We start from the raw sequence: 22,117 nt of genomic DNA on the forward strand, positions 1-22,117 counted from the left end.
TTCTATTCGTGTGCGATAAAGTGACAGTAGTTTATCAGTCCTTTACTTTAGAGCGCTCTTAACTATTTGGTCCTTTACCTAGAGTAACTATTACTTGTTAGTCCTTCCTTGTTATTACGTGACCTATACTATAGTTCGTCCTTTCTGCAGTCAGCTATGTTAAGTGTATATACTACAACTGTGATGCCCTTTAAAAGGCGGCGTGTTTGTCTACTCCTTGGTACAGTAGGGGTCGTGTCAGAAAGGAAAGTATTGCCTCGAAGGAGGATTGCAGTTTCCGTTATTAATGGAGTTGCTCTTTCAGTCATGAAGTAAGACTGTAATCATCAAGCTACCCCTAGATCTTAGGACTGATCATTACACTCAGGATCGTCCGTGACTTCCTCAAAGTACCCTGATCGTACAATATCCAATTTTAACTCAAGGGCCTCTTCGACTTGACCAGCTTCCTTCAGCACCTTTGCAAGTTCTATTCTGCACTCCGTTACCCGTGCTTCGCTGCCCCTCGTGTTTCCATCCCTTCGGCTTACATGGCCAAGAATCTGGAGACGTTCTGCCAAACATTGGATGCGCGAACTGACGTCGCCGACTTTTTCATAAAATGAAGACAAGTACCATGTACATCGAGCGAGGTTATCGAGGTCTTGATAATCCCAAGTGTCCCAATTTGCTTCGTTCTCCGCTCGTATGCGATGTATACGGCCTTTACATATGTTCTCATAGTTGTCCCAACAATCTGCACAAAACGCTGTCCATAGGTAATGAGCCTCAGCTTCAATGGTTTCTTGTGAGTCCTGTCCAAAGAATGTGCTTGCTTTGTGTAGGAGATTTCTGTAGTCTCTGAGAATATCTCCAGCCTCTTTTGGATGCAAGGTTTTGTCGCGCTTCTTTATCTGGATTAGATCTGTTCTTGCGTTTAAACTAGCCAGGTCATCCAGGCCACGGGTTTCACTGAAATAGTGTGCAGTGATCCCATATAGTTGCCTCAAGGAGTGTGCAAATAGATCTGGAGAGTCGAGTAGTATTGCATACATAGCCTTGGCCATCCTTTGAATAGGCTCTCCGGGCTTTTTGGCGGTTAGCATACGGAAGACGTGGTACAGAAATATCTGCAGCTCGTTAATCTCCCCTTTGGAGAGAAGATCGAAGGGAACGTCCAAAATTGCTGGTTGGAGAATCTCACAACCTTCCTTCTCAAGAAACACTTCGGCAGTGTGAAAGGCTCGACGGAGAGCAGCGCCAAATTTATGAAGTTCTTTCTCCTTTAGGAATTCAAAAGCCAATTCGAATTGGAGAACCAGTCCATCGTTCTGCGCCCCAAGCAGTTCGAACTTGGAACACCCCTTCCAGGCAGAGGACTGTTGCGCGCTCCCATAGATGAGGTCCCGGAGGCTGAAATGGAGCTCCTCCATTTGTCGATGATTTCGGTTGCTGAATAGTAATGGGGTCGAAACATCCGCATCTCGGCGGTACATATGACCGCGCTCGATAGGATTCTGCGCCTGATTTGCCAGGTTGATCATGCTCCGCTCTGCTTGTCGTCTGCGAGTAGGCTTTTCGTAACGAGCTCCCCGATGTTCAGTACCAACTTGACTCTGCTGACGGCCTTTCGTATTATACTTTCTCCAGTTCCATTTCAAAAACTGTCGCTTATACATTCTTTCACTTTTTGTTTTACTATCATTAACTAATGTTTATATCACAGCCTCAGAGTATGTTGAAGGGTCTTACGTGGCCGAGAAGGAGTGTTTTGTTGACATTATATGCATAAGGTCCTTGAGTGGCATGCCATCGTCCAAATACAGAGCACGGATTGTCTCTTTCTTTGCCTCCCAGTGCTCCTGCCCCTCTGGACGTTGTAGCGGGGTTCGATTGGTGGCAGCTGGCATACTGATGAGTGGCGATGGTCCATGTGATGATGTAAATGAGGTTGGCGCTGGGCGAAGAGAAAGGTCTTGCGCAAGAAGCACTGCGGCCCGGGGTGAAATGATGGGCTCAAAGTTGTTACTGGGACCATCAGAGAGTGTCGGCATGTCCCGGTTTCCGTTGGAGATAAAATCATCTAGAGGAACATTTTCCTCGGTGTTCGGGACCATGATGAAATTTATAATGATTGCTCAGCACGCACACAAGAGATTGTCACGTAACAAATGATTAAGTGTGAGCCGTCTCGGCTTGCGACTGTTGAGAAGACGTGGTTTGGCAAGAGGGGATAAATTTGAGTAGGGACACAGAATATGTACGCGTAGGATTATGGGAGACTAGAATAGGGTGGGGAGGGGCGAATTGATTGTCACGTTGCATCTCGAACCTGTAATTGTACTATGAACATCATCCATCATTGGTTCATCCGACCCTGGGGTGTCCGTTGTGGGCCCAGAAAGTTTAGGGGAATTATGCAAGGCAAAGAAGGCCTAATGAGGCCTAGCTCGGGTGCAGCTGGTGTAAGAACCCAGAAATATAGTGCTTACCTTCTATAACTATAAAAGGCTTAGACTTGTTGATTTTTCTACTCTTACTGTAACAACCCTAACCCTAATGTAGATACCCCCCTCTGGACATTTAGACCCACGTCGGAGCCAGTCACCTGTACCGCATGTTGGCATGTTTTGGTCCACTAGCGTCTCCTGCCTCGGTATATTGCTGACTAAACGCGTAAAGCTCAAAGATAATATCCCCTCAACGAAATATTTCCGTCTTCACTTCCCCTCCCGTCAGCAATCAACCCATTTGGATCACTGTCAATCTTATTTATTTACAGCGTTCCTGATTGCAATCTCATCATGATGCAACCAACTTCACAGATCGATATTGACGCCAAGACAATATATAATTACCATCGTATGGGGATGCCTCTCAGTCCCGCAACAGCCATATTCTGTCTGTGTAGTCTCGACAAACGTGTCGCGGTCCGTGCCGCACAGCTGTTTTTTGATGGGTACGGGGAGTACCTCATCTACTCTGGTGGAGTCGGCAAGTTAACAGCGGGTCGATTTACCGAGCCTGAAGCTGAGGTCTTCGCGGGCATTGCGAGGCAATTGGGTGTGCCAGACGACAAGATCATTGTGGAGCCGCGATCTGGCAACACGGGCGAAAATGTCCGTTTCACACACGCCCTTCTAAAACACCGAGGGTTGAATGTGAAGAGCTTTGTGCTTGTACAGAAGCCGTATATGGAAAGACGGACTTATGCTACTTTTCTGAAGCAATGGCCCGATACGGCTACGGATTTTACAGTAACAAGCCCAAAGCTGGAATTTGAACAATACCCAGACACGGAGAACCCGAAGGAACTGGTCGTCAATATCATGGTTGGAGACTTGATAAGAATTCGAGAATACCCGAAGAAGGGCTTCCAAATCGAACAGGAGATTCCCGAAGCAGTATGGGAGGCCAACCAGCGTCTCATTGCAGCCGGATTTGACGGTCATCTGCCTTGACAGATGATCAAAGTCTTCGGGCCACGGACTAATACAGCTTTGCCAATTCGACCTGAGCTCTCTGTCTGATTCATGTAGACTGACTATCAAGCCCTACATATGCACCGTGCCCACTGTTGAACATCGTATTGCAAACGGACCAATTCCGACACTCATTCCTTATCAGGGGTTGCGAAGTCCTTTCTCGCCTCTTGAGCAATGACACCATTGGTAAGCACTCTGACGGCGAGCATAGCCATTCCCCTGGCGCATTTGATGGCTGCAGTGTGTGCCTCGTCTGTCGCTGCTGCCGCTGCAAATTTGGGATTATGGCCTGCTACGTCTGGTGATGTTGGAATAACAAACGCGCCGTGGAAACTAGGCACGAGGTGAGAAACATTGCCCATGTCGGTTGAGGCATTGAAAGGTTTATTCTGATGAGTCTGAATTGTCTCTCCAATAGCTGCCATATCCTCGACGTAAGTTTTGCAAAGTGTGTCATTAGCGCGCAAATTCATATACGTGGGCGACCTAGTGGGTATCGTCAGTTGAATCGAGATTGAGATACTGGATCCGCAGACACTCACACAATATAGTTGATATCGCAGCCAGTCGCCGCTGCACCTGCCTCCAGACATGCCTTGACTCTTTTCAGAAGGGCGTCTGCGCGGTCAATGGTTGGGCTGCGGACGTTCCAGTTCATACGGGTATAATCCGTGATGACGTTCGGGACGGTGCCTCCAATCTCAATAACACCATGAATCCTCTCGTCAGATTGGATCTGCTGCCTCAAGAGAGCAACGTTATTGTAAGCTGCTACTGCTGCATCCAGTGCATTCAAGCCTTTCCAAGGCTCACCAGCTGCGTGGGCTGGCCTCCCGCGGAACTCGACCTTGAACTTGTGGCTCGCAATAAGCTTGAATCCGGCCAAACCCGAGGATCCGTCGCCACTGCCACCCTGATGAGCTGCGGTTGGATGGGCCATGATGGCGGCCGCAATATCCTCAGGTGGACTAAACGCGCCGGCGTCAATGAGCTTTGCTTTTCCGCCGCCGCCTTCTTCTGCCGGGGTACCCAGTATACGCAGTCTTCCAGGGATTTTGAGAGTTTTCAGAACACGAGCAGCTCCCAGGAATGCAGCAATTGAGGATGTTGCGATAAGATTGTGGCCACACGCGTGTCCAATTTCGGGGAGCGCGTCATACTCGGCACATACGACAACTTGGCGGCCGCCAGAGCCGATTTCGGCCTCGAAGCTGGTTTCGAGGCCATATGTGTGTCTCTTGACGGTAAAGCCATGCTTTTCAAGGTAACTCGCAATGGTGTCATGAGCAAAGAATTCTTTGTAGGCAGTTTCTGGGTTGGCATGGAGCACTTTGTTGATCTCATTGTGCAGTGACGAGTTCAGCTCATCAAGTTCCGAGTTGATAATGTCACGGGCCGTTTCGATGTCGAAAGTTTCCTGTAGCGATCTAGGCCCCTGTTTATCGCCTGGCTTGTCTGTCGAGGCGACGTCTGGGACCTGAATGATGGACATGGCAAGATGGTGAATATCCCGATAAACTGCACAAGGAGAGACAAAACGTGGCAGAGTTATACCCGGGGGCAACTTAGTCAGCGCTGTGAGCTAAATACCCCCTCCTCACGGAGGGGGCAAAAAAAGGGGGGTTATAGTGAGAAAAGGGGGGTTACACCTACATCACGAATACCCTTACTTTTATATGCGTTATATAGTATAGTTAACTTTTTATTTCTTAAAGCAATAACTACTACAACGTTATATAATAACAAAAGTAGTACTAATTAATAGCCCTAATTAAGGGCTTTATAGTAGTACCTTTTTTTCTCTTTTCTTATAATAACTATAAATTTATATTACTACTGTAATATAGGTATTACTTTTATTATTATCTACTATATATTACTGCTCCTTTTTTTATATTAATAAGGGTATATATAGGATATTTTATAGTATAACCCCTATTACCCTCTAACTATCTATTTTATCTTTTAGAGTATAATATTATAACTTATATTATAAAGGACCTTATAATATTAAAAGACTAGCTATTAGTGTTATTAGTAGTAATAATAATAATATATAACTATTATTATTATTATTACTCCTAGGTATACTAACTAATTTTTTACTTAATATAACTAAATTAATGTCCTTGTTAATAGGGTTATTAATATCTATAAAGATCTTAGGGTTAAAGTATAGCCCTACTGCCTTTATAGCTGCATTAGCTAATGCTTAGTTAATATTACCCTAACTAAGAGGTCTTACTGTATACTTAAAGTAGTTAAGTATATACTGTAGTAGAAGGGTTAAATTAAGATCTATTATAAATTTTTCTTTATATATAGTATTATTTAAGTTATACTACTATAGATCTAAAGGGTTAAATAAAATATATAGTTAATCTTCTTTAGTATAAATAAGCTACTGTTTAAAGGTTAGTTACTTTATCTATTTATTTACTTATTAATACTTTAAAGTACTATATTACTACTAGACCTCTTTTTCTTGCTTATAGGCTATCCTTTTTACTACTGCTTATTAGTACTATATATTTACTTATATAGCCTCTATAACTTACTTATTATATACTTTCTTTATATTTATAATAGTAACACTAGTTATAAAGGAGTATTATAGTTTAATAGCTTATTAGCACTAGCTTTTCTATTACTATATTACTAGTCTAGTATTTTAGTCCTTAATATATTACTACTAGTACTTATAAGTAAAAGATCCCTTATAAATTACTTATTTTACTACTTTAAATCCCCTTCTTAAAGGACTACTTTATATACTACTATATTTCTTCTCTATATAGTTAGTAATAAAGATAGCCTTATTAAAGTAGTTATTATATAGTAAAAAATATATAAGGTGTAATAGTATATTCTTGTTACTTTATTATATTCTCTTTATTAGCTAGGCTAGTATAATATTATTATATATAGGCTATATATTTACCTTCTTAAAGCCCTTTATAATATAGGCAGCTATAAAGGCCTCTTTAACTATAGTATTTAGGGTAGTAATAAAGTTACCTCTTATAAATATAAGGTTACCTTTCTATATATAGTTATAGAGCACCTATTAATAGGCCTTCTTAAAGTATTAAAAAACTTCTATATCTATTAGCTAAAGGAAATATATTATATAAGGTAAAAAAAAAGTAATAATAATATTAAAGTTAATATAATATTCTATAAGCTTTAGACTTATATAGCCTATAAATCTATTAAGAAAGAGAAGGTAATATAGCTACTTTAACTTTTCTATAGTATCTTAATAGTTATAATACTTTACCTTTTATCTACTTAGTTAACTATTAAGTAAATATAAATTATAAGTATTATAACTATATATATTAATACTAAAATAGTCCCTAAAGAAGTAGCTTATCTAGTAATACTTTATTAACTTTATATATAACTCTATATTAAAGTACTATATATAATTTATTATAACCTCTTAGTTAGAGAAGCTAGTTAGTAAATATATAAAGTAAACACCTTCTTAGACCTAATAATCTACCTAAGTAGTAACTAGCTATATTTTAAAGATTATATATACTAGGATAGTATTACTAGTTATATTACTATACTTAACTAATATATATAACTCTTAATTAGCTAGATCTATAACTTTAGGTAGGTAGTTATATTTTAGTAGCTACTTAAGGATAATTATATAAAGCTAGCTACTAAGGTAACTAATCTAGTAGCTAGATTTATTAGTGTTCTATATCTTAAATAGGCTAATATTATAGTTATAAAGGGCAGCCTAGTACTAAGTAAAGAAGTCCTTTACTAAAGCTAGGTCTAACTTAGCCCTCTTCTAGTATAACTTAACTAGCTTAATAGTGCTCTTCTTCTAGAGCTCTAGATAGTTAGTAAGCTAGCTCTAAATAAAGTGCTTAGAGACAGGTAGCTAGCCTTAGATACTACAGAGGTAGTTAGCTATTTCTTTAACCTATAATAGTAAGGCTAAAAAGCTAGACTTATAGAGCTATATAATAAATACACTAAGAGCTATATCTTTAGCCTCTGTAAGTAACTAGGGCTAGCTACCTTTATCTAGGCTAGTGTAAAGGTTATAGCTAGCCTAAAGAGCCTAGAGATACTAGTAAATAGAAGTATTAGATATATTATACTACTAGGTAAGTTAGTAGATAAAAGGTACAGTAGATAGCTCCTTGCTAGGCTAGTTAAATTAGCTAGCCTATTACTAGGCAGTAAATATTACTTTAGTAGCCTTTTTAGTAGTAGTTATATTCTTATTATATTAGTAAAGTATATTAAAGGGTTAAAGTAAAGTAAATAGTTTAGTTACTATTAATATCTATTAATAATATATCTAAATAATTACTTATTTTTAGTAAAAATATAATAAAAAGTAGGACAGGGCAGGGACTAGGTGTAACCCCCCTTTTCTTACTGTAACCCCCCTTTTTTTGCCCCCTCTGTGAGGAGGGGGTGTTTAGCTTTGACGAAGGCTGACTAACACCCCCGGGTAAATACGAACTACTTTTGGACCACCTGGGCAGCCTTATATTTGAAAGCGAGAGGAAACGTCTTTTGTATCTAAACAGGGGCTTCCAGTAAAGTCCCAGCAATTGGGCAGGGATCTGCCACCTGCACATCGGCAACCGGTGCTTGGATCTTGCCGACTAGCAAAAAGGGCTGCTTGACTTGGAGATGCGGAGAAATAATAGCCGACAGTCGGCAAAATTCTTTTAACATTTCGCCTCGACAAACAGATCGCCGGTGCACGCCAGGCCATCGCTACCAGTCCAGCCATCCATGGCATGGTGCGATTAATCACTCATCAATTCTACATTATCAATCTTCGGCGTCGTTGTGTTGATTCTTGCTGCTCGTCGGCTATTTGGCAAGTCACGAGTCAGCATCTGCCTCCTTGTACTGGTCATATCGTCTACGAAACCCGCTCAGGGCGTGTCTCGCTCTAGAACCAGACAACTGTTTGCTGCAGTACTATCTCTTGGCCTCCACTTTATCGTTCCCGATACAGCCTACGGAGTACTGCCTGCCTAAAAGCCGACGGTGGTTGAGCTGGCAGAAAATTACCAATGGGTACTTCCTCACCGGAAGCCGACGGAGATTGTCCCGGAAGCACATGCTCATTTTTAGCCCAAGCTGGTGCCGACGGCAATCTTGGAGATGGCCAGCGCCCTCACATTGCCGCTGCGGCATCACGCACGGGCGAAGGCCGGAGCGGGCCGCGGTCGAGGAACGGTTGTTGGACTTGCCGCACCAAAAAGGTGAAGTGTGACGAGCAGAGACCCAACTGTCATCGTTGCTCACGGCTGCGGCTCCTTTGCGATTATGCACCCCGCATCAAGTTTACCAAGAGGGACAAAACACGCAAGGATCAACTTTTGTTGTCCCAGTTTGCCGTCTCGTCTGCCTCGTCGGCTGGAGAAGGGGGGTTGCCGATCTGGGCGCAGACTGCGTCTCGACTCGATCAGTCCAAGGCCTTATCGCTTTTCAGCCCCTCGGCACCATCTGTTGGGGCTTGCTCTCTTGATCTTTCGTCGGCTGATCACGAAGCGATTCGATACTTTCGTACCTCATTCGCCAAGCTTAATCACACAAAGAATCCGGATTTTTCGTTATACTCCATCATGTTTGACGTTGCTCAAACTGACTCCATGGTCATGCGCGTGGTATTGGCCCTTGGCGGACGCGAGTTGGAATTCCGGCGGAACAAAGATGCGGAAGAGGCCCGAGGTCCAAGAACCCCTATCCAGCATTACTCCTTGGCACTCCGCATGATGGCTGATACCATCGGTTGCGAGGACAATGAGCAGCTGGACCTCGATGCAGTTTGTACGGCTCTGTATCTTATGCTGCTGTATGAGCAGAAGTACGGCGACGGCAAGTGCCAGGGTCTTTCTAACCATCTCGTGGGTGCCAGCTTGATACTGCAACATCGTTTCAAAGACATGCTACTCCAACTGCCGGCTCCATCGCCCGAGGTCAACCGGAAAGGTATGGCCCTGACAAGGAAGGACCCCGACGGGAGTGGCTCACGTCTTTCACTTTACTCGGCACGAATACTCGTCTGGATTTCCCTCCACGACGCAGCAGCTGCATCATACGGCCTCGGTGGCCAGCTGAACTGCGCGCTGCACAAGATCATGGGGGCTTTGGAAGGCCCTGTGACCAGCAATGCTTTTAGCCCCTTTCAGCCGATGGATGCCTTTGAGAGATTACACCGCTTCTCTAACCCACTGTATCGGAGCATGTGGGCTGACGCATATCCCCAAGAAGAGCTGCTTGACGATGTTGAGAATCGTAACGTATATGCACTCTTTGGTGCTTGCGGTCAGTTACGTTTCATGATCGCCCAGCTTGCGAACCTTTCCTGCGAAGGTGATGATGCATCACAACAGCAGCGCATCATGGCTGTAGACATGGCCATCCAGCAAGTAGGCTGTAAATTCACTGAGCTACTCGAGGTCGCAGCAGAGCTTTCCATTGGTACGGACAATTCGCATCGCCTGGTAGCCAACATTCGCGGCATTGTTCCTCACTATCATGCCGTAGTCCTCGAGTTCATGCGTCTGACGCGCTTCAACGATATTCCCATGCTTTCAGATCGCCAAAGAAGCGCTTTGAGGGAGATCATGAACCTCGCCTTCCAGGCCTTCAAACATGAGGGAGACGAATCAATGGCGCGCATAGCATGGCCTCTTTTCATCGTCGCCCTTGAGACAGATGACCTTCTGCATCGGGATTGGGTGCTCAGTCGGTTCCAGGGGATGAGTCAATTTAGCAAAAACCTTGACCGAGCTCACGTTTTCCTTAAGGAAACCATCGAGATTCAAAATCGTCTTGGAAAACGGGTCGATGTGCGCGAGCGCTTCCAATCTGACGAAGTGGGTCTCTTCGTCATCTGACCGTCGATCCGACTCGATTCGAGTGCGTCGACTAAGGTGGTCCGGCTGCTACCATCAGGCCGAGGGTTCCTGTTTCTCTCGCGTCAGTCAATCTCTTCCGGCTCTTCTCAGCGCATCTTTTCATGGCTCTACAAATCGATGATCGAAAAGGTGCGCCCATGACTCGGCGATGATAAGGCTCCTGAGAATCAACGCGTGGATCAGCAGCTATCGTCTCTGAGAACTCCTCAAATATCGATCACACATATATCATAAGTTCAGGTCAGAGGCTGGCCATATTGGGAAGATACAGCTCTCACAACGTACTGGAACGTGAGTGTTAGCTTGGAATACAGGCGCTTGCCGCTGGATACTTGACGATTTCTTGTATGCTGCCAACGGCTTCACACGCCCATCAATTTGGGTTTTCTGAAATTATCTTTCAGTTTAGAAACACTGTTCCGCAAGCAGGGTTAACCATTGGAACCGTCCGTATCAATATTGTCGGACGTGTTGGAGAGAATCCATCAAGGCCTAAGAGCTATATATACAAGTAGTATAAGCCTGCCGAAGTGGTAACAGACGTCAAGTCCTGACTGCCCTTCACTACACACGTCAGCACTCAAGTCGCTGATAGTATTGCTCACGTATTCGGGTCCATTTTTCTTAAAACCGTGGGCTTCAGCACCCTTTTTATTTCTGGTTCATATGCCTGTTTCCATCTGCAAATCCACCTTGGTTTTGGTAGCGATTGGCTGTAGCACATGTTGAAGGATTTGCAATACGACAGTTCTGTAAGGTGGCGCCGCTTTGGTCGGATATTGCAGCTCAGCGTCACAGTATGTACGTCATTATCTACTGTTGGCCATTGCACACGGCGTTAATTCTATCACACATGGCAACTTTGACGGAGTTACCAATATAATTCCCATTAAGTCCATAGTAACTAAGGACGCATCCAGTTAACGGATCTTTCAGTTGGCTAAATGAACCTATCAGGTCTCTCACACTTACTGCATCGGGAATATCAATCACCAACAGCTCTTCCTACAACGGGAGAAATTTTCTCGCAGCTCTCTCTCTCTCGCAGCTCTCTCTCTCTCTCTCTCTCTCTCTTTGCCGTATTGATCACCTACAGCGTAGGCGTGCTTTATGCTTCAACTTTCGGTATTGTACTGCTGGAAGACCAAACGACGAGATAGCATTGCTATCATAGATTATAGCATGTACGAATGTGCCTGGCAAACTAACAAAAGCGGCAATTACTTGTGTACTGATCAGAACGAAACTAGACATCTGTTCTTATACCCTGGCCAAATATCACAATCTAAAGGCTTCGCTACTGTGCATCTTCACGGCAACCTCTTGAACTATGACGAGACTCCAACTCACTCCAGTTCCCATACCAAAGGGTCTTCATCTCTCAGAGCTCGCCAGCGATTTGTCGCACCTACCATATCCTCGCAACCCTTGAGCAAGAAGCCCCATTTTTTGACAAATTTCTCAGTAACCTCCCATCCATCCGGATGCCAAGGATCCGACCATACGATAATACCGGGCTGGTCAAGACACGTATTTTCTCCTTCGCAACCGACAAGATCGCTACACAAGTCATGCTGGTCGTAGTCTGCCCGAAACTTGATAGCATTGTCACGCATGGCACCCGAAGGGAGGATATCGATCCAGGACTCATGGGGAGTCACCCTCTGCAACTTTGTGGGTAGTAACGTCGGCGGAATGGTTGAAGGAGACGGAAATAGAATGACTTCATGTTGCTTGGATGTGCAGGAGCTTGTAAGAAGTGATGTCAGAGAGAGGATATGGATGTTGGTAAGGGTTGCCCGAAACACATTGTAGTAGATGAGGGGAATCAGGTGATCTCGATAAAGAGGGAACCACAAGTTTGGGTTCTGGAAGTAAGAAGGAACGCGCTTCGTTGGTTCCGACTTGTTGATTTGGGGGGGCCGTAGGGCTTGTCGATTTGGCGGGCGTGACAATGGAACTGCGCCTCCATCCACTGCGCTTTGCGTTCTTGTTGATTGCTCGCTTTTATGATATGACGCGTTGATAGAACTGTGTTTACTTTGTGTCTTTATTGCGCGGTTTTCCGGTGCTTTCGGGGGGGCCCAGTGCAAAATCTGCAGGCCGGAGCCTGAGCCATCGTCGAACTTCAACAGCCCACGCGATGATTCGGCCATGGTGAGTGCCGAATCCTCCTGCTTTTGACAAGCTTCGAGTGCCTTGCGTTTTCCTTTGAGAAGCATCAGTTTTGTGTGTCTCTGGGGGTTCAAGAACCAGTTGGGTGTCCTGTACTATGCGCCCGGACGTTGAGACGGTTCTGTCTCCTGCGTCTTTCGGTTCTATTATGCAAGCCGCTCCAATCGTCGTCCTGGCACTTGACCTCGGAGTAATGAATCATCGGCGCTAGTTTGATAGCTTTCACTCGCGTTACTGAGACTTCCATCTTAATGCACCAGCTGGTATCACGGAATTGCGAAGGAACAGCTGTTTGGGGAGCGCTCAAGAGTTCTAAGTTGACCAGAGGTTCGCAAAGCCGAGAAACAATAGGAGATCAAAAACTGATTCAGCAGCTTGGTCAGTTCAGTTGACAAGAAGCTGTTTGAGGTCCATGAAGCTGTGATTCAAGTATTTGGTGAATGAAAGAGAGTAAAAAGACGCAGTTGCTATCTTACAGCTGAACAGGTGCCTTGATTACGCGGTCCGATAGAGCCACGTCAGCCCCTAAAGGAGACAAGTGCCTGATGCAACTTGCGGCGCAGCCGGGCTAATGAAACGGAAAGACTACCAGGATATTGCGATGAATTTCTTTGGATCATTTGTGTTATCATACGCTTTCCATCAACACAATCACTCTAAGTCATTGACAATGGTGGTCTGTCTGCTTGTTGAGAGGAAACCAGTGAAGGCTTGAAAGCCTCCATTCCAGACGAGCTATCCAAGGCGGTCAATCCTAAGGTTGCATAAGTAAACAATGATACTCTGATGCAGTCGGATAACCACAAAACAAGCATAATGTCCGATGCATGACGACATGATGACCTATAAGTCAAGAATCTTATACAGTGTCTAAATTGATGACATTTCACCATCATGTGCTACCAAGGGGCGAATGAGAAACACGCAGGCAGTGTGTAGGGGGAAAGCTGACTAAACCATGCAATCATCTCATCAGTCCAAGCCAAGCAACTCGCGCGCGCGCGAGTTGCTTACGAATAAAATCACGACAGGGGATAATCCGAGCTTGGTAATCTTATCTCTTCCTAATCTTCCTGGCAGCAACTCCCGTCCCACGACAGAACTATCAGTGAATGTCGCATCCGTATATACACTAGTTGCTCGGTGATTGCAGCATCCTGAAATGTACAAGTCTCTTTATCGTTTATCAGAGAAACTTCACGGGATATTTAATCGGGGCCTCGAGATGCGAATTCGCTTATATCTAGGTCCTTCGTCGACACGCCAAGCCGTGCCGTTTCCTGAACATCGACCTTGCAACATTGACCTCAGAAGCCATCGCGATGGGCCGAACCCCCTCCAGTGGCTATTGCCAGACTTGCCGACGCAGGCGGGTAAAGTGTGGTGGGTTACCCAGTCACGAGAATCCCACCTAGCGAAATCTGGGCCATATTTCAAGCATACCGATGATATACTGACAAGGATTCCCCTTTCATAGACAAGCTTCGTCCCAAGTGCGAAAGATGCCTAAGGTCGGGTCACAAGTGTTTGGGCTACGAGCTACCTCTTCGAATGCAACATTTCACCACTGTGACAGAGGCTAGCGGGGCCCAACAGCTGATTCGCATTTCTGATACAACGAAAGTTACACTTCCGCCGCCAACCGTGACCCAAGAGTTGCCGTTGATAGCTTTCCGTGAGCAAATGGCGTTCTCTCATCTCATTGCCAACTACCGATGGGGTCCCTTCTGGAAACCTGTGCTGCGGATGTCCTTGAATGGGCCGGCACCGCCTGACGTCGTCAAGGCTGATTACACCGGAACCTTGGCGACGGCGCTTAGTTTCATGGGCAGTAGAGTCAAAGAGCCACAGATGCTGGCCGAGGGCTATGAACTCAACGGCCAAGTGATACGAGCCTTACAATCGGCCTTGTCCGCTGCATCAAAGAAACATCTGGCCCAATGGGCCATCACAATCATCATATTGAGCATCTACCAAGTGAGTTGCTTGCAGACGGGGCTGGCTGCCCTTGTTATTTCGGAACAAGTGTGGCTGTCAATAATGCTAATATCACGTAGTATGCAGTTGAGCAGGAAGTCAATATTCCTCACTATTACGGGATGACAAGGATCATTGAGTGGTGCGGGCCGGAATGTTTCCAGCAAGAGCCTATGCTGACAAGTCTGCGCCATATGAGGGCTATACATGTAAGACTTTATCACAAACTTCGATCCAGATGCTGAAATACATTGGGAAGTTAATTTCTGCTGACATTGAATGGATGTTGGCATAGGCATGTAAATGCTACAACCACTACGAAGGATCTTTCTTTGATCAGGAACGCTGGAAAACAGTACCATGGCTGTATCACCCGAAGACATCTTATGATCTTTTGATGGATATATTTGTCGACGTTCCCGGGTTGACAGTTTCAATAGCGCACCCAGCCGAGCCCCTTTCGCCAGAAAAAAAGGCTGCAGCTTGTGCCGTAATACTCAAGATGATCTCTAAGTTACACGACTGGAGACGGGTTTGGGAAAGATCCAACCAGAACAGTGTATCGGAGGTCTTCATGCCTTTGGAAGACGACGGTATTACCATAAGTTGGGTTCGAGATTTGCTTTCTCAACCTTTGATGCTCAATACGGCCGAACAGGCGACGGAGCTTCTGATCTACAATTCCGCGATCGTCCAGCTTATGAATCTTCAAGATATTCTAGACACCGGCAACCGATTTCCACCCTCTTTGCCCTCTGAGTTGGACAGGACTATACCAAAGAAGCCAGATCGAGGGTTGTACATGCCAGAAGAACTCCAGTACCGCTGGCAGCCCTTGATGGAAGGGCTGAGGCTGATGCGATTGGTTCCAAAGATATTCTCGTCCGTTGAATATACAGTAATGCTCTCCGCTTCGCCTTTCGGAATCATTTACAATGCCTCGCTTGGGACTGAGGGTGTCGGGCGTGTCATTCTTTCGACAATGACAACCCCGGACGACAACGAAATGGCAGATAGAGAACTGTCCATATTCCGGTTGTGGAAGCCTGCGGAGTCAACGACTACATAATTTGGAATCACGAAGACAAAGGGTCTTGTTGGTTTGTCGGAATCAATGGAGTCTGTATTAGTGAAGATACAACATACGGCAAGAAAACTTATTTAATAATTGCGCTTACTTCCAGTGGGGTTCACAAGAAATAATACTTTACAGTCTGCTGCTAGAAACAAACTTTTCTCCTACAGTTAACTTTACAAGATTGCAGATCTCTATGTCTTTATATAGTATAAAGACTCGAGTATGACGAATACAGTATGATGCTCTTCATGATTAACTCTCTTTCTTCTTCTTTTTTTAAGGACGTACGAAAGCCCTCATGAACTCAGGTATATACAGTGTGTTTCATTGGATTCTGTCATAATACACACTGTCCGCAGACGAAACTCCAGCTCCAGCCACACCAAGATGTCTATGACGACATGCGCAACGCGGCGCAACGACTACATGAACCCGGGGACCTAATCTCTGAAGTTCGGTCACGGAGGCCGTAAACGTCTGACTACCATCTAGTCATGAGCCTACCCGCATGGAAATCGGTGTCCAGGGCAAGATCTTGCATCCGCGTGCCCAGTATCAGTATTACATCTGCACCCACTCTCTTCCGATACACGCCAGGCCTTCCCGTCGCCATGAAACGAAGCGCAGCAACCGCGAACCTAACGAACGGGAAGCAAAGCACCAAGAAGCTGAAGCCTGCGATTCCAGAGTATCACTTGACGCCATCGGTGAGAGGCGAAGATGGCGGCATCGTGTGGCCTGCGCCAGACGACAAGATGGAGGCAGCCAGGGCCTTCATCCGCGAGTGGTACGTCGCACCGGCCGCGTGATGAGAAAATGCATCGTCGCGGCGACTTTGACATGCCAATGTCCCCCAACTCAGAGAGCTCGTAGATGACCCGTGAACCCCCTCTCATTCTAATTCCCTCCAGCGTGTCCGCCGGCAAGCCGACTCTCATCGTGCCCGACAAGGACGCCGACGGGCTCGCCTCCGGCGCGATCCTCGAACGCACCCTTGTCCTGCTCGGCCTGGACCCGGCGCTCATCACCGCCTACCTCCCGCCAAAAGGGAAAAACGTCCACGACGAATCCTGCCGCTCGGAAATGGCCGCCCGCGAGCCGGCCTACATCTTCATCCTGGACCAGGGCTCCCGGCCGTCCCCGCCGCTCGTTGACGGGCCGCATCGTGGCATCGTCATCGACCACCACCACGCTCTCGAGGGCGACCACCCCGAGGGCGCCTTGCACGTCACGGCGTGCGACTCGCCCCCCGTGGCGACGAGCTCGCTGCTGACGTACCTCATCTGCCGCGACCTCCACGACGGAGTCGAAGGGGCCTGCGACTGGCTCTGCGTGATGGGGACGCACGGCGACCTGGGGAACACCCTGAAGTGGGAGCCCCCCTTCCCGGACATGAGGACAACGTTCAAAAGATATACCAAAAAGGCCCTCAACGACGCCGTCTCGTTGATCAACGCGCCGCGGCGGACGGCGTCGTACAACGTCCGCTCGGCCTGGGAAGCCCTCCGCGCGTCAACGTCCCCGCAGGAGCTCCTGGCCGACACGTCCCTACTCGCTTCCAGGGCCGAGGTCAACGCCGAGGTGGAGCGCTGCACGCACGCGGCCCCCAAGTTCTCCGCCGACGGCCGCGTCGCCGTCTTCCGCATCAGCTCCCGGGCCCAGGTCCACCCCGTCATCGCGACGCGCTGGGCCGGCCACCTCGCCTCGGCCAGGCTCGAGGTCGTCCTGGTCGCGAACGAGGGGTACCTGCCCGGCCTGGTCAACTTCTCGTGCCGCGTGCCCCGGTGCGCGAGGGCGCGAGACCCGCCGGTGAACATCATCGCGGTGCTGGAGGACGCCGCCGGCCGCTCGGGGGACCCGACGCTGAGGGTCCGGCTGGGCGGCTCGTTCGCGCGGGGGCACAAGGAGGCGAGCGGGGGCATCGTGCCCAGGGCCGAGTTCGAGGAGCTGATGGCCGCGCTGGAGGTCGGGAAGAAGACTGAGGGGGCGTCGCCGAGGAAGGCGCAGAAGCCGGCGCAGGCCAATACGTTGATGAATTATTTTGGCAAAAAGTAGATACCCCCGGGTCATAGACCAATACAGGCAGCAACAACAACAACAACAACATCAATAACAATAACGACATTGACGGTTCCGTCGTTTCGTCATCACATAGGTAGAAAACAGTATTCGGGAGAGCTGTTACTCGCATCATGCATGATGGCCGTTCTTCTGGGAACTCGGACTTTCCATGTTGTTTTGATTTCTTCACCGGCTAAACCCCGAATTGCCGTCTTCCATCGTACCCGATCGTGAAACTTCTCGAGGGATCAACAAACATGGTTTCCAACGGTCGACCCCGGTTGACAGCCAGCAGCTGCGGATGTCCCCGAACGAAACCCCCATGCCGGCCATGGTCGGGAAACGCCGGCTCTCGCTGGTAAGCCCCAGGACCACTGCCGCGTGTTGCCTGTCTCCATTCCAGCGACGAACCGCGCCCAGTAGGTGCGTGGTGGAAGAGGTGCCCTGGGACACGCTGCCGCCGCACTCCGGGGCGGCCAGAGGGGTCCAGAGCCCGGACTCTTCGCACAGCTCTGAAGTCGTCCTCTCCCCGGCCATGGGGTCGCCGTTCCTGGCGTCCAGGGAAGATGATCGTTACACACCCAAGTGTGCACTCGCGCATCCTTCGTCTCTCCGATGTCTAATGCAGAATTCGATTCCCGCTAAGAAAAAAAGAAAAGAAATAAGTGTCTTTTTCAAACCTGCGTGCGTGTCCTGGTAGAGAGACCTGCCACGGGAAAGAAAGAGTGGAACCAGTGCACCCATATAACGAGAGAGACTTGGCTCCTTCTGGCGGGAAACAAACGCCGTGACTCAGTACCAAGACTTGCAGCACGAGCAGCCCAATCACGGCTCCCGTGACAACACTCGGTGATTCACTCTCTTCTCCGACATACCGGCTCGTCCCCCGTTCTGCGCGACGAATGACTTGGACTTGCTTCTCCTTACCAAATGTCTCGTCGCTTATCGGATGTGCCACCCTCCCTCCACGGCACAGAGCCACGGAGAGAACAGGATCAAGACCGCCGAGCTATGCTGTTAGGGGGTTTGCCAATTAGCTAGTGAACGCGTTGCCCAAGCAACATTGCTGGCCTCGTTCCAGACGAAAAGTTCGATCGACCGTAGGTTCGTGTGGAAGACTGCTATGGTCCATGACTATAGTTCGTGCCGCGTCTGCCCTTGGAGGGACGAAGTCGTCATAATAGATGCTGAGCGTACCAGGTGCTGCCGGTGATTCTTCAATAATTGCTCCCCCCCCCCCCCCCCCCTTCCCCCCACACCGGCATTCGGACCCAGAAACACACGGCGTCAAACACGGCGACCAGCAAACACCCAGGCATTGCATCTGGTCCCGGACTCCGGAAACAAGGGAGACCGGTTGGTGGTTCATTGACACTCACACACACACACACACATTGCGGGGGCAGAAACGGAAAAGAAACGGGACCCACACGGACCATGTTTCGGGGCGGGGCTCCCGCCGATCGCGTGTGGCGGTGCGCAGCACGTCGTCAGGATCGCCCACCAGGATCAACCACACGCTCTGAACTCTGCACTCACTCTGAACTCTGAGCTCTGATCAGATCGATCACCCCCTCCTTCCTCGAACGGGCTCCATTTGTCTCGGGCAGAAAGGAGCAGCCCCCGCCTGCTCAGCCTCCAGGTACCGATGCGACGCATTACACTGCGCTGTCTGCGATTACAAACATCCGGCATCTTATTACGGTACACCATAAACATCCTGCCCCTGGGTTGTTTAAACCGTCCGTCGCTGCCTCGAGGTTCAGGCAAGGAAGCATGGCGCTTATCATACATCACCTACGCTAAAAGCTACTACAGTGTCAATTCGCCTTTGCGGACACGACGTTCTTCAAAACATGTGCTTTGGATGGTATCAAATTCTAGAATCTCTTGGGGTATACCTATGCTGATGGATAATGATACAGCTACAAACAAATGGTCTGCTGGGTGTTTGCCCGCCCTGGGCCGGTCCTGTTTCTGCCCGTTCATGCGCCTGTTTCCTCATGCAATGCTTTCGTGTTTCTTTACAACAACGTTCTCGTCTTCCACTCATCATCTCCTTATGCGGTTGCCATCTTCCGCACCGTGAGCCGATGGCCCCAATCGCGGATTCTCCTTGTAAGACTCCTCTTGATCGGCACGGGCTCTATTACTTTCTCGAGCCCTCCCATGTCACATGTCTCGATGGCTTGGTCGGCCGTGACCGACTCGCTCCCGAGTTTGCTCTGGCGTCGCTGCATGAAAGCCGCGCCTGACGAGAATGTTCTCTTAGGCATGACTGGCGCCAGCTGGGCCATGACCTGCTGTTGCGCCAGAGGCGGAGACGTGATGTGCCTCATCTCCGTTGACGTCACCGGAAAGGTTGAGGCCCGAGTCTGGCATAGGCTGTTGCTGCTGACAGTGCGTGAGTGCATTGGACGTGGGTTAGCCGAAGCCGCCGGAGGTGGTACCGCGGCCCAGCCTTGGCCGTGGCGGAGAGATACCCAAACCGAGCTAGCTGTGATCAAGGTTCTAGTGGCTTCGTCGACCGGGTGCGTTTCGCGCTTCGTCGTTGAGAGAGCTGGAGATGGAGGGGGCGAAGGTTCGTTATCGCCACAGAGGTCTGTGCTCAATGGTCTCGTAGGAGGGTAGCGAGCCGATGACTGCGATACAGTTGTGTAGTTGTCGAGGATCTCGAGGTTGGCTGGGGTCAGAGTCGCCATGACGGGATGCCGCCGAAGCTCGGGATCGAGGATGCTGAACGTGAACTTATATTCCGAGGCCGGCGCAGGTGTCGAGACGGCCGCGCAGGTAGCCGTTGATAGCGGTCTAGCATTGCGTCTAGCCCATCGCGCCGTCGTCGTCCGACCCGCCTCGTCAACGTGTACGAAGTCGTACGATCCGTTGCTCGTTTGAGTGGCCGTCCACACAGATCCATCTGCCAGCACGATTTCTGTCTGATCCGACGAATCCCTCCTTTCGCCTTCTCTGCGCTCTACTGGTGAGATGACAGCCACCAAATCCCTCTTATCCAGGTCCTTGTCGTCGCTGTCGGAGTCGTCGGCGGGGGTGTCGTAATCCTCGCTCCTGGTCAGGATGAGGCCATTCATGCCCAATTGTCCCTTGACCCCGAACATCTTGGGGAATTGTCGCGCCAGGCGAGGCAGGATGACGGTGCCGGCAATCATGCTTGAGGGAAGGACGTCGATGGCTGGCATTGGCCGCTTGTCGTTGGATAGTTGCTGCAACTGAAGCAGTAGGCGCGGACGAATCTGAACGAATCGGCGCTGCTTTGTCCGAAGCTTGGGCGGCGGGTACGCCAAAAGGTAATTTGTGGTTTGCCTCGCGGCTCTTCTTGATCTCTTGGACCCGATGACGGTGCTCGTATCGCTTACTCCCGACACCAGGCTGCACTCGTCCTCGCTGACGCCGTCGAGCACGTTTGTCTCTTTTCGCACCACAGTCGGCTCTTCCTCGAAGCGCACGACAAGGTCTTTTCGCGGTGAGAGATCAGAAACGGGCCGGTTCCTGCGCACACTTGGACGGGAAGGGGATGCAGGCCCCTGGTATGACAGACGACGGTTGATACGCTGGGTTGTGATTTCGGCATCGTCTGCAGAAAACGAAGTCCGCGGGAGTGGCGAGGCGCCTAGCGAGGATCGCAGGAGGCTCCGTCTACGTGCAGGTTGAGGGGCATTGCTGGCCGGCTTGTTGGAATACTCGTGGCCATGCAGGCTGGCGCCCGAATGGAGAAACATGGTGATTATCTGGGGTTAGAGATTGGCCGTGATGAAGGCATAGGCGTGATTAAAAAAAAAAGAGCAGTGGCCTTGTCCAACAACAATGCCGAGGTAAAGGAAACGTGACGGTTTTGGGTGGGCTCTTCGCGTTCTCTGAACCGGTATACAACGTCGTATGTAGGAGTATGGCGTGGTGGGCTGCGGAATACGCGTGGTGAGCTGCGGAATACGCGTATTTGCAAGGTATAAGCCGGGACAGCTCTGCTTCTTACTCCACTAGCAGCTAGTCAGGCGGAGTGGCTACAGATGCCGGTGAGGGTTGCAGTGCAGCTCGGATGCTGTAAATCCCGTTCTCTGCAATCCAATTTAATAGCGCAGGTTGTCGAGGTCGGTGAAGATGTGCCTGGCGATGGATCGATCGCTACGGCGACGAACAGGAGCTTGGTCAACGCGGCGACAGTTGGAACGGACGCGGCAGAGGCGGTGGGATATGGCGGAGGGAACGAACAAAGACGAGCACAATGGAAAAAGGGGGACGACGACCTCAGGGAGCAGGATGTGGCAGGGAGATGAGCGGCCTACAAGTAAATCATCTAGTGTCAGCCCCGAGACTCTTCTCCGTTGAGGCCCAGCCAAGGCAGCAAGCACAGCTACGTTTTAATTGAAAGGGGGTGCAAGACAAGACGGAAAGGGTTCTATGGCTTGGATGGCTTTAGGGGTGTGACT

General features: G+C 48.7%; 8 protein-coding genes across 8 annotated transcripts; 4 read left to right on the plus strand and 4 right to left on the minus strand.

Moving 5' to 3' along the window:
* Positions 1 to 68: 68 nt before the first annotated feature.
* On the minus strand, positions 69 to 2,240 carry LY79DRAFT_567478 (uncharacterized protein). The gene is made up of 2 exons (XM_060558897.1): positions 1,732 to 2,240; positions 69 to 1,665 (listed from the first exon to the last, which is right to left on the minus strand). Exons 1-2 carry the CDS (start codon positions 2,094 to 2,096, stop codon positions 345 to 347), a joined length of 1,686 nt encoding a protein of 561 aa, XP_060409416.1. The 5' UTR covers positions 2,097 to 2,240; the 3' UTR covers positions 69 to 344.
* Positions 2,241 to 2,629: 389 nt separating this feature from the next.
* On the plus strand, positions 2,630 to 3,516 carry LY79DRAFT_396060 (DUF218 domain-containing protein). Its single transcript, XM_060552972.1, has one exon. It carries the CDS (start codon positions 2,784 to 2,786, stop codon positions 3,438 to 3,440), a length of 657 nt encoding a protein of 218 aa, XP_060409417.1. The 5' UTR covers positions 2,630 to 2,783; the 3' UTR covers positions 3,441 to 3,516.
* Positions 3,517 to 3,592: 76 nt separating this feature from the next.
* Positions 3,593 to 4,956, minus strand: LY79DRAFT_593651 (metal-dependent amidase/aminoacylase/carboxypeptidase; the record flags this gene model as incomplete). The annotated part of the gene is made up of 2 exons (XM_060561585.1): positions 3,593 to 3,950; positions 4,007 to 4,956. 2 exons carry the CDS (start codon positions 4,954 to 4,956, stop codon positions 3,593 to 3,595), a joined length of 1,308 nt encoding a protein of 435 aa, XP_060409418.1.
* Positions 4,957 to 8,416: 3,460 nt separating this feature from the next.
* Positions 8,417 to 10,544, plus strand: LY79DRAFT_396074 (uncharacterized protein). The gene has a single exon (XM_060552973.1). It carries the CDS (start codon positions 8,528 to 8,530, stop codon positions 10,358 to 10,360), a length of 1,833 nt encoding a protein of 610 aa, XP_060409419.1. The 5' UTR covers positions 8,417 to 8,527; the 3' UTR covers positions 10,361 to 10,544.
* A 3,089-nt stretch (positions 10,545 to 13,633) lies between these two features.
* On the plus strand, positions 13,634 to 15,801 carry LY79DRAFT_567484 (uncharacterized protein). The gene is made up of 4 exons (XM_060558898.1): positions 13,634 to 13,939; positions 14,034 to 14,533; positions 14,614 to 14,742; positions 14,829 to 15,801. Exons 1-4 carry the CDS (start codon positions 13,879 to 13,881, stop codon positions 15,600 to 15,602), a joined length of 1,464 nt encoding a protein of 487 aa, XP_060409420.1. The 5' UTR covers positions 13,634 to 13,878; the 3' UTR covers positions 15,603 to 15,801.
* Positions 15,802 to 15,868: 67 nt separating this feature from the next.
* On the plus strand, positions 15,869 to 17,762 carry LY79DRAFT_567489 (DHH family protein). Its single transcript, XM_060558899.1, has 2 exons — positions 15,869 to 16,398; positions 16,523 to 17,762. The coding sequence occupies exons 1-2, from the start codon at positions 16,106 to 16,108 to the stop codon at positions 17,664 to 17,666; spliced, it is 1,437 nt and encodes a 478-aa protein (XP_060409421.1). The 5' UTR covers positions 15,869 to 16,105; the 3' UTR covers positions 17,667 to 17,762.
* Positions 17,763 to 17,766: 4 nt separating this feature from the next.
* Positions 17,767 to 18,489, minus strand: LY79DRAFT_396118 (uncharacterized protein). Its single transcript, XM_060552974.1, has one exon. It carries the CDS (start codon positions 18,271 to 18,273, stop codon positions 17,866 to 17,868), a length of 408 nt encoding a protein of 135 aa, XP_060409422.1. The 5' UTR covers positions 18,274 to 18,489; the 3' UTR covers positions 17,767 to 17,865.
* A 1,243-nt stretch (positions 18,490 to 19,732) lies between these two features.
* LY79DRAFT_593655 (uncharacterized protein) lies at positions 19,733 to 21,409 on the minus strand (the record flags this gene model as incomplete). Its single annotated transcript, XM_060561586.1, has 1 exon — positions 19,733 to 21,409. One exon carries the CDS (start codon positions 21,407 to 21,409, stop codon positions 19,733 to 19,735), a length of 1,677 nt encoding a protein of 558 aa, XP_060409423.1.
* Positions 21,410 to 22,117: the final 708 nt, after the last annotated feature.

The sequence above is a fragment of the Colletotrichum navitas genome, assembly GCF_030913465.1.
Source record: "Colletotrichum navitas strain CBS 125086 chromosome Unknown LY79scaffold_84, whole genome shotgun sequence".
Lineage (NCBI taxonomy): Eukaryota > Fungi > Ascomycota > Sordariomycetes > Glomerellales > Glomerellaceae > Colletotrichum > Colletotrichum navitas.

Bases quoted from the DNA above. Each gene is read 5' to 3' on its own strand.
- LY79DRAFT_567478 (XM_060558897.1), bottom strand. From the start codon at position 2,096: ATGGTCCCGAACACCGAGGAAAATGTTCCTCTAGATGATTTTATCTCC. The intron at 1,666-1,731 runs GTAAGACCCTTC...TAAAACAAAAAG, and splicing joins AAACACTCCTTCTCGGCCAC to TGAAAGAATGTATAAGCGAC.
- LY79DRAFT_396060 (XM_060552972.1), top strand. From the start codon at position 2,784: ATGATGCAACCAACTTCACAGATCGATATTGACGCCAAGACAATATAT.
- LY79DRAFT_396074 (XM_060552973.1), top strand. From the start codon at position 8,528: ATGGGTACTTCCTCACCGGAAGCCGACGGAGATTGTCCCGGAAGCACA.
- LY79DRAFT_567484 (XM_060558898.1), top strand. From the start codon at position 13,879: ATGGGCCGAACCCCCTCCAGTGGCTATTGCCAGACTTGCCGACGCAGG. The intron at 14,534-14,613 runs GTGAGTTGCTTG...AATATCACGTAG, and splicing joins TCATATTGAGCATCTACCAA to TATGCAGTTGAGCAGGAAGT. The intron at 14,743-14,828 runs GTAAGACTTTAT...ATGTTGGCATAG, and splicing joins GCCATATGAGGGCTATACAT to GCATGTAAATGCTACAACCA.
- LY79DRAFT_567489 (XM_060558899.1), top strand. From the start codon at position 16,106: ATGAGCCTACCCGCATGGAAATCGGTGTCCAGGGCAAGATCTTGCATC. The intron at 16,399-16,522 runs GTACGTCGCACC...AATTCCCTCCAG, and splicing joins AGGGCCTTCATCCGCGAGTG to CGTGTCCGCCGGCAAGCCGA.
- LY79DRAFT_396118 (XM_060552974.1), bottom strand. From the start codon at position 18,273: ATGCGCGAGTGCACACTTGGGTGTGTAACGATCATCTTCCCTGGACGC.